The sequence below is a fragment of the Gadus morhua genome, chromosome 9 (assembly GCF_902167405.1).
Source record: "Gadus morhua chromosome 9, gadMor3.0, whole genome shotgun sequence".
NCBI classification, from domain to species: Eukaryota; Metazoa; Chordata; class Actinopteri; order Gadiformes; family Gadidae; genus Gadus; species Gadus morhua.
In genome coordinates, this window is record NC_044056.1 from 15,808,363 (window position 1) to 15,829,110 (window position 20,748).

A 20,748-nucleotide genomic window follows, 5' to 3' on the forward strand; every position below is an offset into this window, starting at 1 on the left:
ATCTCACCACACCGTAAGACAATCCAGACACAAACCTCAAGACCAGATCAAAGCTGTTTAGGCTGAGCTGGCCAGAAATACCACTAGGAGGTGAAAGTTGGTCCCTGAGCATTTATCCCTGTAATGGACTGTCATAAGAGGCATGTGTGCCTGAGCAATCTCACACACACACACACACACACACACACACACACACACACACACACACCACACACACACACACACACACACACACACACACACACACACACACACGTCTAAGCATACTCTGGGGAGCAGTGTGTTATTGCAGTCGGCGCTGTTCACCACAGTTGTTGCTCCGTTCAGTGAAAACAGTTGTGCAGTGGATAGGCGCAATAGAGCTACAGCCGTTCTATACGGTGTATCAGAATCAACACTTAATCAACACAAAAATCATGAATTGTGCCGACACATTATTAAAATACCAATTAGTGACACAAGAGTATATTAGGTCTACTGCCTGCATGCAGGACATACAGGTGCTGGTCAAATTATTAGAATATCATGAAAAAGTTGATTTATTTCAGTAATTATATTCAGAACATGAAACTTACATATTATATCAATTCATTACACACAGAGTGATATATTTGAAATGTTTATTTCTTTTAATTTGGATGATTAGTACTGACAATTACTGAAAATCCCAAATTCAGTATCTCAGAAAATTAGAATATTAGTTACGACTAGTACAAAAAATGATTTTTTAGAAATGTGGGCCAACTGAAAAGTATGAACATGGAAAGTTTCAGCATGTATGGCAATCAATACTTAGTTGCAGCTCCTTTTGCCTGAATTGCTGCAGCAATACGGCGTGGCATGGAGTCGACCAGTCTGTTGCACTCCTCAGGTGTTATGAGAGCCCAGGTTGCTTTAATAGTGGCCTTCAGCTCTTCAGCATTGTTGGGTCTGGCATCTCGCATCTTCCGCTTCACAATACCCCATAGGTTTTCTATGGGGTTAAGGTCAGGTGAGTTTGCAGGCCAATCAAGAAGAGGGATACCATGGTCCTTAAACCAGGTACTGGTAGATTTGGCACTGTGTGCAGGTGCCAAGTCATGTCTGGAAAATGAAATCGTCACCTCCATAAAGTTGGTCCGCGGCAGGCAGCATAAAGTGTTCTAAAACTTCCTGGTAGACTGCTGCATTGACCCTGGACCTCAGGAAACACAGTGGACCAACAGCAGCAGATGACATGGCACCCCAGACCATTACTGACTGTGGAAATTTTACACTGGACTTCAGGCAACGTGGATTCTGTGCCTCTCCTGTCTTCCTCCAGACTCTGGGACCTTGATTACCAAAGGAGATACAAAATTTACTTTCATCTGAAAACATAACTTTGGACCACTCAGCAGCAGTCCAGTCCTTTTTGTCTTGAGCCCAGGCGAGACGCTTTTGACGTTGTCTCTTATTCAAGAGTGGCTTTACACGAGGAATGCGACAGCTGAAGCCCATATCTTGCATACGTCGGTGTGTGGTGCTTCTTGAAGCACTGACTCCAGCTACAGTCCACTCTTTGTGGATCTCCCCCACATTTTTGAATCGGTTTTGTTTGACAATCCTCTCCAGGGCGCGTTTATCCCTCTTGCTTGTACACTCTTTTCTACCACATCTTTTTCTTCCCTTCGCCTCTCTATTAATGTGCTTGGACACAGAGCTCTGGGAACATCCAACCTCTTTGGCAATGACCTTTTGTGTCTTGCCCTCCTTCTTTAAAGTATCAATGGTCATCTTTTGGACAGTTGTCAAGTCAGCAGTCTTCCCCATGATTGTGTGTCATACAGAATCAAAACGAGAGACCATTTAAAGGCTTTTCCAGGTGTTTTGAGTTAGTTAGCTAATTAGAGTGTGGCACCAGGTGTCTTCAATATCTGACCTTTTCACCATATTCTAATTTTCTGAGATGTTGAATTTAGGGTTTTCATTGGTTGTCAGCTATAATCATCTTCTTTTTGGCAAAAAACACTTATAATGTATCAGTCTGTTTGGAATGAATGTATACATTCTACAGGTTTGACTTTCTGAATGGAATTAATGAAATAAATCAACTTTTTCATGATATTCTAATAATATGACCAGCACCTGTACATCATTGAAATGACTACAGCCAAATTCATTTTTGCTAACTTTAAAATGAAAAATGTACCAGTGCATCATTACATTATAAATAATCCTACTAGCCTGTCCTCCAGGATCAAATCACATGCACATGTCATCATGGCAGTGGAGTGGAGAGGCACCGCTGATGAATTTATACCACTCTCTCCAATAATCCCTTATCCTAGAAGCAGGGCATTCTGGGTAATGCCTGGGGGTTGGGATTGTATCATCAGCTCACTTCTCATCAGTCTGTTAAGGAAATCCACTAGACACCCGACAGCGAACCAAGGCTCACGCCTCCTGACACCCACCCCCCCCCCCCCCCCCCCCCCCCCTCTCTCCCTCACGACACACTCCCCCCCCCCCCAGCAGCACACCAGGAACAAAGAGGGACCACACTGACCTACAAACCACATCCCCCGCAGGAACTACTCACAAGCACTCCAATCTGATTCCATTAAGCGTCAGCTGGGAGAACAGTCAGGAGGCGCGCCGGAGAGACTAGGGACAAGTCCCTCTTCCCAGCCGAGAGACATTACGGTTTAACAAGCGACGAACAACTAAAAATGACGGGGCGGATCATTTGGCGGGATTAGAAACTCTGTTGTGGATGGCATATCTGAAAGGAGAAGAACTTTCAAATAAAACCTACACCACGCAGCCATTTGTAAACACAGTGCAAGCCTTACAGATTAAAAAGGCAGGAGAGCGCTCTGTGAAGTGATTGAGAATCTCTGGATTGCGCATACCAGGGAATCACTGCTGATCCAGGTCATCTCAATTTGGCACCATGTTCAATAATTAATCCTCAGAAATCAATCGGTTTCTCATTTAATCTGCTGCTTTTGTTGTCATACTTTCATTTGCTTGATTTGCTGCAACCCGCTTAGTTAGTGTACTGTAACAAGGACAATATCTCTTCCTCGTTACAGTACACTAATGAGCAGCAAGGGCTGTGATTGGTCCCCTTACTAAAACCTGACGCAGAACCATAAAGGTTCACGGCTGCGTCGAAGCGTCTGCGTGGTCATTGCGTTGCTTGAACATGGGACCATAATCAGCCCTTTAGAGAGGAAGGAAGCCTCAACCCAGCGAAGGTACAGCAGGGAGACTAAGTCAAAGAGTCATCTGCTAATAAACTGGGAAGTACCATTGAGGAGGTAAAACGCTGTACAGAGGCAAGGATGCAAAAATGGGCTTCATTTGTGGATATAACCCTAATTATGTGGTCATCTCCTCTATGTATTCATAAATATGTCTTCTTTGCTCATACATAATCTAGTGTACTAATTTGAATGTATGATAAGTCTAGTTCCATATATTCTTATATAATATATCTATGAAATATTTTATACTTTGTATTATAACATCAATATAATTACATACATTTCAAAAATTAAAATTAAAAGATGCATAAGCATTAAACAATATAAAAACAATGTTGATAAATTCCTGCTTGCAATGAGTTGATGTGAATTGATTATGGTTACCAGAACTCATTATTGCAACCAACCTGCAGACTTTAGTGGATCTAGCGAATCCACTGATCGCAGGTGGAATGGAGACGAGAAGGGGGAGGTTGAGCGGGTGATAATGAGAGTCATTGTGATCTCCAGCGTGCCGCTTGCCCCAGCCTGCCTCACTGAACCCCAGATGTACTTCATTAAGAGCGAACCGGCAGTGGTAAAGGAGAAGAGAGAGAAAATGACTGGACCAGCCTATATTAGACTTTTCAAATTGCACAAGCCTGCTAGCGTGTCTGATCCTGTCATGATAAAGAGTTCATGAGACAATTTCCTGACCTCTTTCACCCAAGATAAGTGAAGCTAATTTATTTTAAGAATTTACCCAGGGGAGCTAATTTTTTATATATATATATATATATATATATATATATATATATATATATATATATATATATATAAATAAACACACATAGGAGATAGGCTGGTGTAGTGTTTAGAAACGAAAAGTCCAAATCAGATGCCCAATGTAGGCAGTATATTCTTAAGTAAGTAAGAATAAAAGTGCAGGTTCCTTTGGATAAACGCATCCATGCTAAATGACCAAGTTATTCCCATGATACATCAAACAAAAAAGGTATTCACTTGTAGCATGACTGGTTGATGATTGGTTTCAGTCCTATAAAGTCCAGAAGCCTAACGCATGGCGTATGAGAGTGCATTCATCTCCATGTGTGCTGCTCCCTTATACCTCACATACAACACCAAAAGACTCCAAACACATTCTCCCCTCTGTTCGCACGCCGCAACTCAGATAATCAATTTGAGGACTTTCTTGTCCTCTGGCGCCGTTTTGCACGCCGTCTGACAAATGACTTGGTCGCCGTTGCAGCCTACACCGCCTGAGGTAGATTGAGTCGATGGCGGGACGGGAACAGAGTGCTTTGTTAAGGTGTGATGGATACGCCGTCTCCCTGCAGCCGCACCATGTTTTACTTAGCTGCATCAACAGCATCCAAATTCCTCAGCGTGTCCTCGGGATGTTCCCGGATTAAGCGTGTAAAAGACAAGATCCCATGTGGAGACTATTTTCCTTCTTCTTTTACTTTGGGAAACGTTTGTATTTTTTACGCCATTTCTTTTTTGGATCTAAAAAAAAAAAAAAAAAGGTACAGCTGGCCGTCAGTGAACAGAAATGATCAGACGATCACAGGTGGGACTTCTCTGCCGAGCTATGTCAGTGCAGAGGCATCCTAGGAGTGCGTACTTGGAGCTTAGTACCAATTAAGTATTCCAGTCACGCAAACTAGGTTAAAACGAAACACACAGCGCACCGCACACATTGAGCAGAGCTCAGCAGCCAGGGGCGCAGGGTCTGGCAACGGGAGGGGATAATCTGAGAACACCGTTTAGCACTAGTAAGTGACAACTGGCAAAAGAAATAAGAGACAGACACAGAGACACAGAGAGACAGACAGAGAGAAATCTTCTCATGGACGGCCAAAGGAAGTAAGGTAGAGAGCTGGATGTTGGAGAGAAGAGAGAGTACTATGTTCAACCACTGGCCAACACACAAATGTAGGTCTTCAATGAGACATTCATGCATGTATTTTGAAGAAACCCCTTGGGATTTCTCAAAAGTGGGGTGTAGGAGAGGTACGTTCTGAAGCCAGGCCTCTACAGCAGAGGTGTGCTCCTACTCTTTATGAGCTGGGAAGCAGGATATTATTCCCGTCCAACTCCTCCATGCACCTTTCCTAAGTGCTGAGAATGATGTCTGAATGCCAAGAAAAATACAAGGATATGGATTTTTACGACTTGCTAAGTGTTCATGCAATTGACCAATCCCCTTTGTTGGCCGGGGTGCACGCCGTTGGAAGGCGGTGCTGTTGTCGTGCATAACTTTGTGTTTCATAAGAAGAAAGTATTTGCCAGCATGATATTACATGTACTCAGTCATTCACAGCGCATCAATCAACATGGTGTTTGAAATGTTCAAGCGGTCCGAGGTGGTGTTTTCTGAGAAGTGTCCCGTGTCAGGGTCCGAACCACAGGCAGCACCACAATAACATCTTAATTATGACGTTGAGGTGTTCAACCCAACCGTTTGCAGCTTCAATAACCTCCCCAGAGCCAACATGGTATCAGAACGCCATGTCATCACAAATCACCAGCCATCGCTCCAGAACACACTTCAAAAGCCCGGGATGCGGTGAGCCGCACTGTCAATAATCAGTAAAGATAATGACCCATGTGCCTTGAATATGATCCTGTATGGCATCACCAGTTATAAAGAGTCAGCCTGTGGCTCGACCATTTCAAATAAAACAGATTTTTGATTGATGGATCACCGCTTATGAACATATTGAAAGCACCACTCAATACCTTGGCTGTTCATGGCTTCACATTCTTCTTTGTGCATTCTGACCTCCATATCACATCATCATCTGACACAACACATTCAACCATAACATTTGTATGTTTGAAACACACATTGAACTTCTATTTTATAGAAATAGTTTATCATAGTATATATTTAGATGGCCATTTATTTTCTTTTATAAATTGGGGAAAGATAACCCAAAAGTCTTGCTTTCTTAATTCTCCTAGTTCTGATTGTCTTTATGCTCAAGGGTCTCAGCCCCCCCAGACCCTGCACTAGACATCACCATGCCGGGGTTCCTGCATGGTCCTCGCCTGCTCCGTAGGGGGTCTCTAGAAAATCAATTAGCGCTTGGTCGCTCACTGCGGGAGGCCAACCCCACCCCCCCCCCGCTGTGCCCTTCTCATCCTCACTAATCGTACAGAACATATGGTTCTAGACTCAACCGAGTGCAGACCTGAATCCCTTTCTTGCTGCATGACAGACAGACGAACAGACATAAGAAGAGCTGCTTCCACTATTGCAAAGTGCCTCTACAAACTAGTGTTCACTGAAGAACAAAATGTAGCAATGGTTTTACCTGTGTGGGGAGGCAGTTGAGGCATGCCATTTCCACACATGTGTTGGAGAGAGAAAAGAGAGAAGATGAGAGTTACCATGATGAACACACAGGGACCCCTGTAGTGATGGGACACAGTCAATTACCCTGCATGTTCACTGAGTGAAGCCATGACTCATGGAACCAGTTACGGTTCTTCCACAGTCATTATGTCAATTTGTTTAGCCTCCTTTGTACACCCGTGTGGCCGTGAGGACACGAATAACCCTCCCTTTTTACCCTTCAAACCTTACAAGTTCAATTATTCAATAGCTTTCTAAACTGACATTTGCTTCTAATTTTATACTGGCAACAAACGATGAAGTCACTGACTGAAAATGTTTTCCAAAGTGCTTCAGAAGACAGTAATGCCTTATGCTGCCACATTGAGAGCCCACTTAATTCTAGTTTTTAAAGTGAATTAGATATCTGATTTAATAGCCAAACCTAGCTAGCAGAAATGGCACTCTGCCATGTAATAATACAGTTTAACATGTAACAAAGTATTTCCACAGCTTAGAACCTTGGTCGGTTAAAGGTGTGGTTTTAAGGGCTGGCCACAGCACGAGCATGCTAGAGGAGACATCAAAGCTTAAGGGCATCCCCATATGACATCTCAGACAGCTATTCAGGACTGACCGGACGAAAGTGTAATGGTAGCTGCATCGTTCTCAGTCGCCAGTTGGGCCAACACATTTTGAATATCGAATGCACTTAGATTTATGTTTGGCCTGTAATGTAGATGCCAAATTTGTTGAGATCTTAATGACTTAATGGGACTAAAGAGTGGGGAGGTCAGCCTTGTACAACCTGAGAGAAGGCCTTGGAGAAGGTTACCACACATGGATTCAGCCGGTCAGCCCAACAGAATTTAGGCGAAAATCTGTTAGTCTTGTGAGGAATAAGACCCAACAGACAGCAAGTCCACGCTGAAAAACAGTATTTCCCTCATGTTGGAGACGTCTTGAAAAGAGAGAATGAAAGAAAACGTGTCCTTCATCCAGCTCTGACATGGCTCATAATCCAAACCATAATCCATAATCCATGTTTGGTCAATTCATCCATTCGTTGTAGTAATTACGTCCATTCAGCATTCGAGCCATTTCTTAGAAATACCAGAAATACATAAATGCTTGAATCCTTCTTAAACAAGTGGGAGAAAGAAAAGCCATACAAGAGGTTTAAGAGCTTCAGACTGGGAAAATTATTTGAGGTCTTAATCTAGCTCCGAAGGCAGGGGGGTCTGGGATCACCCCCAGGGAGTCCACACACACACACACACACACACACACACACACACACACACACACACACACACACACACACACACACACACACACACACACACACACACACACACACACACACACACACATCTGCAAATAACAAAAAGAGATTTAGTGGTATTTGTCTGCCTCATTATCTTGCATCTTTCAAGCTGCAGGCCTAGAATGGAGAAAGCAATGACATTCAGTGCCTTCCAATGACTCCATAAGCAACTAACTTTACGGTCAGTGTGCAGCGAATTATACCTTGGATATAGATTAAGGAACGTGTGCATTCCAACACACACACACACACACACACACACACACACACACACACACACACACACACACACACACACACACACACACACACACACACACACACACACACACACACACACACACACACACACACACACACTTTTGTGGCCTGGCGTAGAGCTGACCCACTAGGGTGAGAGGTGGAGCTGGTGTGGGGGTCAGCCCGTAGACCTCTGGGTCTCTCGGTCATCCTTCAAGGTCCTCGGAGCCAGCACCCTACTCCACCCTGTTTCATCATCTGTGATACTGTTCCTTCCTTCAGGAGAATCTTCCACTTTTTGTGGAAGTTCCTTTGAGAACGACTCTTCGGAGCAGCTCTTTTCTCCATTAATCAAAAAGCAGCAGTGTATTCATGAGAAAAAACTGGGACAACATCTAATAGCAGCCATGGGATCATTCATAGATCATTCATAATGATGATGATGTGTTTATGGCAAACCGTTACTTACTCAGACAGTGGATTGTAAAGTGATTAGGCTTTGGCAATAGGCTGGCCGATTGACCATCTAAACTCCAAGTGTTTCTAAAGAAAGCCTGTATTATAACAAATGGTATTGGTACTAGAGACAGCCATGTAAAAACACAACTAGAGTCTCCCATAGCAGGCTAATTAGAAAGAGAATATCATCTTGTTACAGAAAATTACAATATGAACGATTCATTTTCCGTTCAGTGGTAAAAAACTAAAAGAAAATCTCCAAATATCCAATTTCTGTTCTATTTAATGAACAGAATCTTACAAACAAAGGCCAAACAGTGTTTTTTCAAGGATGCTTACTATAGAGAAGGATGATTTAGAACATTACCCAGTAATAGGAGCAAGGCTTGGCCTGACAAAGACTCCGCCACATGGGTTAGAGAACCTTTCATGTTGAGCATCCCTTCTACTCTTCCACATTTACATTGCAGCTATACTAGCTGTCTGTTGTGCAGCTGTGGGGGATTGTCCAGAGCCCCTTAAACACAAGCTCACTCCACACAAAGAAAAAGTAGATTTTTGAGCAGAAGGATTACTACCTCTTCTGCTGATGTTGAAACATCACCGCAAATTAAGCACCCATTGAGAATGCAAACATCGCAGTGGGGGTCTTTGCCAACTCATCTGTTGCTTGCGACAAGTAAAATCAATCATTTAACTCCCATTTACAATGCCTTGCCATGATAGAGTATGATATAGTTGACCTTCCTGCACTTCGCTGATCTCTCTGTCAGACGCATGCAAGAGGTCCAAGTGTGCTCTTTCATTGCTGAGTGCTGGGATGGGGGTTCAAGGGCTCCAGTCTTTACACAAACATAAATTAAAAGGTCTCGGGGAGTTTGGGCAGGTACCAGGCTGGTGTATGGTCGGACATACTGTTCACGAGTGATGGAAGCATGGATGTGTTAGCAGGCAAAAGACTGCATTAGTCCACTCTTCATCATCAACATAGGGACAGGGGGAATACATCCGTGGTAACCAAACAGGAACCGATCACTATGCCACAGAATTATTCCATTAATAAAGATCAATGATCTCAAAATGAGCCGCTGACGGACCCATTATCATAAGTGATGATGGACGCTGTAGATGAGGACCACGATGAAGGACAGCAACCAAAACTTTCAGGAAAGTGTGATGCTATTTTGTCGCTAAACAACAGCAGTTCCCCCTGGGGAGCGACTGGTGTCGAATGTCACTTCCTGTTGTACTGCAGCTGTCGCCTAGAATCACCCTCACATCCGTCAGGAAAACCAACAGTGACAGACACGCACACAGGCAACGTACCATTAAAAGATCAGTCCAAGTTACTAGAGCAAATGAATTACAGCCCAACATAGCCAGCGATGACAATAAGCTGCTGGGCTAGACCTAAGGCGACGCGAAAAGCACTGACTTAAAGCCATTTGAATTGTAGCACAGAGCGGGGTGTGGAGGGTTGAGGTTGGTTTGATTCCCGACCACGTTTGAAGAATGATTATGGTCTTTGTTCTCGAACCACAGCCTTTTACGGCAGTCAATCGCCTGAAGAAAAACAAAGCTGGGAACCCATTGGACTTGAATTGTTTTTTAATTACGGCAACGCTGATGTTTCTACCATGTGGTGCCAGGGAGAACCACAAGCGCTACACGCCACGGCGCTTGTGTCCTGGCCACCTGGGACATCTGGTCCGGTAGCGAGCCCTACTCACGTCACATACGCTATAGGAACTGGAGGCCAACGAGTTCGAAGACACAACAATGAGTTGCCACTTCAGCCTTTCATTCAAATGATGCTCAGACATAATAGAGAGCAATGGAAGGATGAAGGGCAAGTAGAAAGGATTATTTTGATCAATGCACAATTCATAGCCAATCTACCAAACTCTGAGCATTTGGTATTTAATATTCAGTTTTACTTGCAATTCCAGTTACTGTATGAGGAAATCTTTCCTAATTTTTGCTCCGAAACTTTGGCGAAATGCAACGGAGAAGAAATGGAAGGGAAAAAATTTGGTTTTGTGGTATTTATTCCCAAGGGTTTAATCAAGTCTCCGAAAGGTAAGCCTATATCAATAAAGGCATCGAACACAGCCATTTTCCAGTGAACAGTATTCCATCTCCTGACTAGTTCTCTCTTGGATTAGATATTTATTTTTCTTGAGAGCACATATATGAGGTCTCATTATTCTGTCAATGAGGCTGACAACCCCTCTCGTGAGCTCCGTAAACCTTGGGGGCCGGCGAAGAAAAACAGTTGGGCGCACTTCTCCGAAGCAAAACTTCCTTGTCCGACCAAAATAAACCTCGGCTTAGTGTGTGAGGGTGTCTGCGTGGGTGTGAGTGTCCCTCTCTGTTTAAGGGGGGGGGGGGGGGGGACCTCTTGGCAGGACGTCAGCAGGGGAAAGTGTTACTCATATGAAGGTCACACATGAGGGTAATGATCAGGCCCAGAAGCACCGGGGGTCGATGCTAAGCCAAAATAAACTGCTGAAATCAAAGCTCTAAAGCATCATGATCCTATCACGCTCTCATTGGTGCGGCTTCTTTCATCACCGAACAAACAAACGACGGAGAGAGAGACACCAAGCCAGAGAGAGAAAGTGAGCGAGAGACCTGGCTGCATCTGTGAAAGCCAATACAAGCCAAGCTGTTCTCCATCTGTAGAAGTGTCAGACCTGTCACCCTCCTGGAGCCATGACAAGTAGAATTAGAAGCAGTCAATTTACACCAAATGTGATTGGGTTTAGTGTAACGCTAATGTGGCATTCGGCGCTCCCAAACACCCACCCTAAAGCACAAGCAGCAGATGAACTGGAACAAAATGACTTGATGCATTTCTGCATATTCATCCTGTTTAACAGCGTGGAACTAGAAAGATCCGAGCAGAGGGGCACAGTAGCATGCCGTCGCCAGCTCTAACAGCAATGACTTAGCCTACAAACATCTACAGTTTCATTCTTTCATATCCCTCACAAGCGCAATGAGAAGCCCCCCCAGGGCAGGGATTACAGCACTGGAGCAGGTCCAGCAGCTACCCTCTCAGTTGCTATTCGCCGGGAAGCCTGAGGTCACTTCCAAGCGTGTTTTATAATTTTATAGTGGGAGCGTGCACGAGTGTGTGTGTGCTTTTGTGTCTGTGTCTGTGTGTGTGTTCAAACCGGGGGGCATATTGTTCACTCGACTTAACTATTTAGTTTAGTCGGGAACACCAGGAACTTAACTGACCCCAGGATCTCTGTTCACTGAATTACAGAGAACGATGCCTTTGAGCAAACACTCCTCATTTATCACCCACAATAATTACACATGTAAATGTATAATGTGTGAAAAAGGCCAACATTTCAGTGCTGCCTAATAGGCCTTGCCTCATACATAAAGGTAATAAGCATATGAATAGTTTACACAAGGGTAGGATTAGTTATAGACCAAGACAATTATTCTGAAGAATTCCACTCAATGTCTGTGCAGACTCTTGGCAGATGACGGAGCACTGAATCCATCTTCTATTCTGGCGGGGCATGGACTCAGTCAGGATATCATTATTCCACACCCTAAACAACCAAAAGCCAGCAGGTCATGCTGGCATATCCATAATACAATACAGCTTTGTTGCCCACATTACCCCCAATGGTCTTCCCGTTGCAATAGTCCAGCATGCCAACCAGAGCACGTACCCCCAGAATGATCTGACCCCATTAGCTGTGACAGGCTGGTCCATAAGGCTGAACTGTTCTACGTTGGTTTTTTGCCCTGCTCAAAAAACATTGAACACTGGGTCTGGCCTCTTTGTCAGAGGCCAAAACAACCACAGCTTAATTCCCCTACTATTCAGAGACAAACAGCCTTGTTTGTGTGGTTCATTTCAGTGAATGGACCACACAAACCCTTCCTCCAATGGACAAAGCCCGTTCCTCAACGAGCCAACTGGTGTCATAACCTGATTAGAGAGGGCCAGGGTTCCCGGTCAGAGACCAAGGCCACAGAGCAGCCAAGGCCCTGACTGAAAAAGGCCAGACTATAGCCTTCTGCTCTGATATAGGGGGACAGGGCTTTCTTCTAATGGCCTGGGCTTCTCTGCTTACCACACCACTTACTCACCCCCTCGTACCCAAAGCGCTGTTAATCCCATTAATATGAAGAGGAGCTCCAGAAAGCTGCTGAGACCGGCCAGGCAACTGCTTAAGATCCATCATCCAACATTAGCCCCAGAAACCCAAGCCCTTGTCTAGACCCATTAAGGACTTAGCCTGACAGAGTCAAACCATGGGAGACCCGTGTCTAATCTCATCATAGGTAGATGGCCCGCAACAAACATTGAGCGAGGTGCAGCACTCAGTGGTCAATAGCACATTTACACATGCACAGAAAAAGTGATGCATGGAATCCCTGGACTTCAGGGATACCAATGCTTTCAACACAATATTGAGCATGATTATTTGTGAATGTTTTCCAAAGCAATACGGACCGCGAAACTCATTCCCGAGCAGCAAATCTTTTCTATTCATATTTATTTCCACATAAGGCAAATGGGGTCTTGTGAGCATGACTATTTCTACCGATAAGGTGGTCACATGATGCCTTGTAGGGATAAGTTGTTTGCAGTTAATTACATTTCCTAGCGAGAAGATGACCGATATCTAAAATTAGGGTGGTATGAGGAAGAAAAAAAAAAAGAATCAACCGATTTCTAATCAGCATTCTAACAACTCCAATGCTTCCTCCAGCATGACGCAGCTGACCTGCTGCCTACGTGAGGCCAGTCTCCACACAGCATGTGGGTGATTAGCAGTGCTGATTAGCGCAGCTTTGAGCCAGCTCCCCCTGGCCAGGCCATGTACAACAGGCTCTTTCATCTAACAGTGGCCATTGTGGCAAGCCAGGCCCGAGTGTCATAGCATACCACACATGACGGAAATGTCACGAGGAAAGAAAATGCAAACCGACCTATCTAATTTCAACTCCTTGCAACTACCAATCTCCGTCTAAGCCATCTCTGATAGTTTTATGGAAGTAGAGAGCATAATGTATATATTATGTATCTAAGAAACATTAGTCTAGACACCATCTGGATCATAGCGGTTATGGGTATCTGGTGACAGCCGACACACATGCATGTTGTAATTATCGGTATGTGTTGGACTGGGAGCTGCACTCAGACATACAATTTTGAATTATTGCAAATATGGACATGGGCCTTGTACATTATTTTTTAAATACATGTCAAATATGTGTTGATATCGTACATAAATACAATATGTTAATATATTGCAGTACGATTTAGATAGTAAACAAGATTCACAGTAATGGCATATATAATTTAAAATTTAAATATGTATTCACATATTGTTGGATGCATCTTTTAAAATCACAAGATGCCTTCAAAATCACAAGATGCTTTTGTTTTCATCCAAATGCTTTTTTCCCAAGACTCCTGATTCATCTTGATTTGTTTATGTGTATAATGTCAAGTCAATGCCGCTATAAATGCCGACAGTATTCATGAATGTTGCAGATCTTGTAGAGAATAGTGTATCGTCCAAGAGAGTAGCTTACAGAGTTATATTGTATGGTTTCCCTTTTCAATTGTATAAAATATACTGTAGTGTCTGCGAGAGTAGCTTGGAGAGAGTTTTATTGCATGGTTTTACTATGAAATTTGTATATAAAGATACTGCCGAAGTCGTATTATCACAATGTTTGAGTTTTAACATAGAAATCATCCTAACAAACAGAATGTATTTTAAATGATCGTATTTGCTAAGTGCTGCCAAGTGTTGCCAAGGTTTAGATTTTATTGTACCTCATAAACGAGTGGCCCAGATGAAATGTGCAAAAGAAGATGGCTAAATAGCAAACATATGGTATGGAGGTTTTTTTAATACAAACCCAATTCCTACTACACATTTAATATGCAGCCATTTGTGAAATTCCCTATCTGTCTTCACCACAGGGAATGTGAGAGAAGATTACTACGACTAGAGTGTTAAGGATGTGTAATTCAGTCTTGAGATTTTCTTGAATCTCAGTCTGGGCTTGATGACGATTATAAAAAAAGAAGAATACATATACACAAATTACACATCCTACCTCAGCTGTTTCCAAGTGACCCAGATCTGAACCCCCTTTATCTGGGACCCATCAATGTATTACTTTTCCTTTTCAGTGAAGGCAAGCAGCATGAAAACGTATCCAAACCGCCTCATTAATATTATTTTTAGATACACTCTCCTACCAGCCTAGTTTATCTTTCCAATGTGGTGACGGTGCAACGAACATCCAATTTGAACAATCCCAACACACTCAACACAGCCAACCTATGGGATAATATGGCTTGAAAGCGATAACATTCACTCAGGTTAAATATAACCGAGACATCGTGTCATAAATATTATTTAGTAGTGATATAATAACAAAGGGTAGGTTTAGGCACGGATTACTGAAATAAGCAGAAGACGTCAGCAGGATTGTTGGATGATTGATGTATATATGAAGGTCCTTGATTAAACTGCAACATATTTCTTAGAGCCGTAACCAGGTAACAATTAGAGCGCAGTGAGTGTCTAAAACCTTGCTTGTCATTAATAATCATTTGTTGTATATTGTAATATTGTTGTTAATTTGCCTTACTTCTCATACTGAATGTAAACAACAGTCAAACAAAATGATATGATAATAAAATGTTTTTATCATTGTACTTTTAAATGTGCTTGTTGTTCTAAATCAAAAGAAAATTGCCCCGCCAAAAAACGTCAGCTTCTGCCAATACGTCTAATGTCGTCTAATGTGATGTGATATCTACTTCCAGGCAACATGACAAACACACTCACAGCATCAAGCCTTTTTTTCCCATCTCAAACCATGCTAACCAAGCTACAGGAGCAGAAGCCCTGAAACGCATCCGAAAAACAACACCATCTGGGAGGCAGCCATCGTATGATCGCACTTCAGAGAGCCGTTAGCAGGAGAGAGAGTGTGGCAGAAAAAGGCAGGCAGAGAGAGATATAGAGAGAAAGAGAGAGCGAGAGGGGCAGAGAGAGGAAGAGATCAAAACAGAAAAAGAGAGTGGCATAGAGCGGAAGAGAGAGGGAGCGGAGAAGCCATGGCTAGCGTGCCTTGCTGTCGGTCTGGAGCTGAAGAGGAGGCAGTAATTACAGGGCAGGAGCGTATAGCAGCCGGGTGGAACAGGAGCTCCTCGACTACCAGGTTACCGCCCTGGGGCCCTCACTGTTACCACAAGGCCTGCAGGCTTCTTCAGGGCAGCCTCGGAGAAGCTGCAGACCCATCTAGGGTCAAGCCGTACCGAGCCGCTGTCAGACCATCATGCAACTTAAAATCAGGCCAATGAGGCTGACCCATGGCTATTTGTAGTTCTCCAAAAGTACCCTCATAACCTGGTGCAATATTATGCAATCTAAACTATTTATCACAGGTTCCGTCACGCTACACCAGAGCCCGAAAAGTCCTGATATTGTAGCCATAGTTAATTTAGGATATCAAATGTTTTCTATTTTAGTAACTACTAGTATGACATGACAAGGGTCAACCGCATCCAGTCTCGGTCATAAGTCATGCTGAGTATACTAATAGTAACTATTATATTTCTATTCAACAGCATCAAGTCTCTGACAGAAGAGAACACTTGAAAACATTCAGGGGAATTCAAGATATTTTGAAAGTCGTAAATATCAAACAGATCAATACCAATCAAGTGAACCGAGGTTTCCCTGTCGTACCGTCTCGTATTGGCAGCCAAGAAGCTCTTCCCCAAGTTTGCAGCTGATTGGGCAGATATTTCATCCCTGACATTTATCTCTGCTCTCCCGTTCCTTTCCACAGGTCTGCCTTCAGATTACGGCAGCAGATAGGAACTGCTGTGACGTACGAGTCCCATTTTCCAGCAGCGGTGTCAGGGCTGGCTGTGCTAATGATGAGTGGTCCTTGGGGAGGGACTAGAAAGGCTCTGTGCGGTGATTTAGCACCACAGAGCAGACTACCGCTCAAGGCTGCCATGTGGATCTAAGGACACGTCAGGATTGACTTCAAGGTCAGAAGGCGGCTCTGTCCGGGATTTCTTTATGCACCTTATAAAGTTTAAATTGTGTTGTTTTTTTATAAAAAGGTATTGAAGTCTGTTTTCACCCCACCCTGTCCATAACCCCCTGACACACTCTGGTTACCACGTGGAGAATGTGCAAAGTTTACTCAAATCAATGAGTAACTGGTAAGCACACATTCTGCTTCATAAGAGGTGCATCACATAGACCTGACACATGCACAACACACAAGGGCCCCATTTCAAAACAAAATACAGTCATACTCCACCCCGCCCAGAGGGGCAATTCATCAGGGACTGTTGGATAAAGTTTGAATAAGAGCGGCTCACAATGCAGCTGAACTCCCGTCTTAGGAAGCTTTCCCATAACCTGTAGGGGACACACACACACACACACACACACACACACACACACACACACACACACACACACACACACACACACACACACACACACACACACACACACACACCATTTTCCCATCACTAAGCCACGAGCAAGCCTTTTCAGTAACTCCGGTTCACACAATCTCTTCATATTGCGGGACTCTCTTCCCCTACCTCAGATGAAGACCCAGAGGGGTAGCAGAGAGTGCTGCTAATGGCAAACACCCCACACCCCACCCGCAGAGCCTAAAATACATAATAGACAGCCTCTAATGGAAAACATGTTTCGAATCATAAACCCAGCAGGGCTGCTTCTCTGTGAGGGCCTATTTTAAAAACTTTAGCCATCAAGTCATTTCCTTTCGGCCAGAGCGCTTCATAAAAGATCCTGGACTGATTCCTGTGTGGTATGACTTCAGATAATCAATTGTTTTGCAAAATATAACTCATATAAATAATCAATAGAGGGGACGACAATTATGTCTGTATTGTTTATGCATTGCCATGGAAACAATGAAGTTATTCAAAAATTATACTATAAAAATAAATGCGTGACTGTCGTTGGCGTTCCTCGACCAACATCTCCACTACAGCCTTGCAGAGCCTTTCAGCAGCAGAACCTCTCAGCCCTCCCTCTGAAGACACTCCCTGGCCGTCATATGGAAAAATGCCCTCATCCATCTCTCATGCGGATGCCCTATCTCCTGATCAAAGCACAAAGTGCAGAGCCGTAGCCACCCAACCACGAATAACGTCCAAAACGCCTTCGGGAATACGGTTCATATTAGAGTGCTGTAGTTTTTACTCGGCATGGCTGCTACCGTTATGGTCTATCTAGGTTATGTTGTGTGTTCAGGTTATATACCAACGCTATTGTGGTAATATCAAGAATATCAACTATTTTTATTCCAAACGTTTTGACTTAATTGTCCGAATAATTGTAACACATAAACTGGGTCCAACATCGATGCATTTTCTCTGAACGTCCGATTTAAGGAGAAGATTCTTATCTCATATGTTACTGAAAGAAGGCGATAATTAGTTATTGTTTACTTATTAAACAAAGATCGTAAGCGTTAATAGCCTATTGAAATGAAGCCAGCGAATCAAGTTTGTGATTTTAGACCCATATCAGCCAGCGATCACTAATTATCAAATGGGAGGTTGGTGCTGCCCAAGTGGACTACTTATGTTGACGCTTTGTTCTGGCTTGTTGTTCTTCGTAGAGTGGAAGCACTACCATCTCCATGTGTCATTGGTCAAATGGGAACTTCATTGGGTCACGTTTCAAGAGGCTACGTCTGGAAAAGTCTGTCTCTTGAGGCATCTTCCTCAGAGACTAATTATTTCATTTATGACTTCAACTGTAGTAGGAACACAATCTCAAAAGACTGGTGGCTGATATGCATCCCAAACAAAACCATCTGGGTGGCTTAATCGCGGGTGTCTCAAGAAGAATTCGAGTACTGCTGACGGCATGCACGTTCGAAAGCAAGTTTTGTTCTGACACAATTGAGAGCCTCTAAAAAGTAGGCTTAACGCAACTTGTAATGCGACTTTCTACAATTAATCAAATGAAATAACAGCCTTGGTATAGTGCCACGGTCTAAGATTAAAGACAGCTCATTTAAACTGCTCCGTTTTGATTACGCTGGCACCACTTTACACATTGTCACTTGGCGCTAAAAGCCGGGTACGTGAGCAGCACCGTGCTCGAGCCATCCTCGGGTCTCCATCCCACCGTAGCTCGCACAACACGAGTCATCCTGCCGCCTAATGCCTCCAGGACTTTGTTTTGGTTTATTTTAAGTTTGACACCGTCACGCAACGGACAAATAACTACGCACAGCAGCCGTTCACTTCGAACTACAGACAAACAGTGTGGCGAGTGTTACAGTAAGGGGACGATGTGGTCAAGTTGTGTGGTGTCATTCATTCAAGTACCTGTCATCGTAGCAGAAATCGGCACCCAGAGTGTTGACATAGAGGAGCACAGCCACAACGCCGCACACCAATTCTGCAATCATTTCTCCCGCAAGAACACAGAACAAAAAGGTTAAAAACGGGCAGAACACCGGACGAAATCAATTCCGCTGTTTTCTTTCAGTCCTCGTCTTTGTCAAGGTATTTATGTGAAAACAGTCCGATGTCCCATCCTTCCGAAGTGTAGTAAGTGGATAATCCATGGGTTCATCTTCTAACCCATTTTGGGCGCGATCAAGATATCGTCCATCCGAATGTAACGGGACAAACAGCCAGCATACACTGAATCTCTGACAGCTTTTGCACGCCTTTACCAGGGAAACAGCCGTCTGATGCATAGCAGTCCACAGATAAACGTCGTGATTGAGCCGCATGTGGCTAGGTCTTGGCGCATGCGCACTGATCCAGCTCCCGACTGAATAAAGGGATGCTGGACTCCAGACACCCTCATCAATTAGGAAACCCAGTATTTTACGCTTTGCCTTGATTTATCTTTGACCTATTTTATTTATTGTTGATTCTTTATTTGTGTTTAAGAATTTCTGAAATTTAAGAGAGGTAAAAACAATAGTCACGATGAGTTGCCATGTATCTGTTTCAGACTCTTAAAAAAAAAAAAAAAAAAAAAAAGACGGATTCTTTGAACCAATTTATTTAGAAAGCCCTCCTCACAGCCGTCAATCTACTTCTATAATGTAATTATTGATGAGAGTAGATTGCACAATTCCAGTGGACGAATTATGGGCTTAACATTTTCAAAACAAATACATCCTACAGTGAAGCATGAATTTAATCCGAGTGTGTTCTTAGTATTAAATTGGTTGCCAGCGTTAAGCCAGCATTTCATAGCCTGATTCCACAGTATAAAACAGTCTCTGAAAAGATGTAAGGATGGTGTAAGATCAGAGTTCCTGAGATCCGCCAGGATGAGAGTGAACGGTCCTACGTTAGGTGACCACTAGAGGGCTCGCAAGGTTAGGGTTACAGTGCAGCGTTTTACACAAATACTATGGCCTTCTTATATGCCGAAATAACTTTCTTCCAATCATGAAGGGAACTTAATTTAAATAAACAATATAGGAATAGCATGCCCCACCCTTTATTTATACTGCTGACTAGCAATAATTACAGACTCATTACGCCAATGTACATATTTAGGAGAAAACATCATGAAATTATGATGTCATCTATTACTGGTATTTCTAAGGGCAATAAAGTTAGTTAAATAAACTGACACTTTGTATAATGTTATAACAAATCGATTCATAATGTATTTATAATACATTAACACACACACACGCACGCACACACACACACGAACACACACACACACACACACACACACACACACACACACACACACACACACACACACACACACACACACACACACACACACACACACACACACACACACACACACACACACACACACACAAATATGGTATTCAACATTACTAATGATAATGCAAGCTAGATAATGGTTGGTCAATATTAAGTTGATATTACTGTATAGTGTATTTAAATGACATGTAGTTCACATTCATATTTTTTTTTTATCCGTCAATGTCTATTACAAATGTAGAAGTCAGTTTTGAAGTCAATCAGTAGATGAAGTTATTTTGATTGAGAGGAGACAGACTTTACTAAAGGAAAACAGATAATGAGCACGGGTAGACAGTAGGCTGTAAGCGACAGAGCATTGAGA

General features: G+C 43.2%; 1 protein-coding gene across 5 annotated transcripts in view; it reads right to left on the reverse strand.

The window, feature by feature from the left end:
- tmtc2b (transmembrane O-mannosyltransferase targeting cadherins 2b) overlaps positions 1 to 19,438 on the reverse strand; it is a 70,478-nt gene extending 51,040 nt beyond the window's left edge. For 2 of the 5 annotated variants that reach the window (XM_030365172.1, XM_030365171.1), the window contains exon 1: positions 19,002 to 19,438. In XM_030365172.1, coding sequence (XP_030221032.1) covers positions 19,002 to 19,084 — 83 coding nt within the window. In that variant the 5' untranslated portion in view covers positions 19,085 to 19,438. Of the gene's footprint in view, positions 1 to 16,318; positions 16,818 to 19,001 lie in introns of those variants that run through there. The other 3 variants (XM_030365170.1, XM_030365173.1, XM_030365174.1) reach the window with 3 other exon arrangements.
- Between the last annotated feature and the right edge of the window lie 1,310 nt (positions 19,439 to 20,748).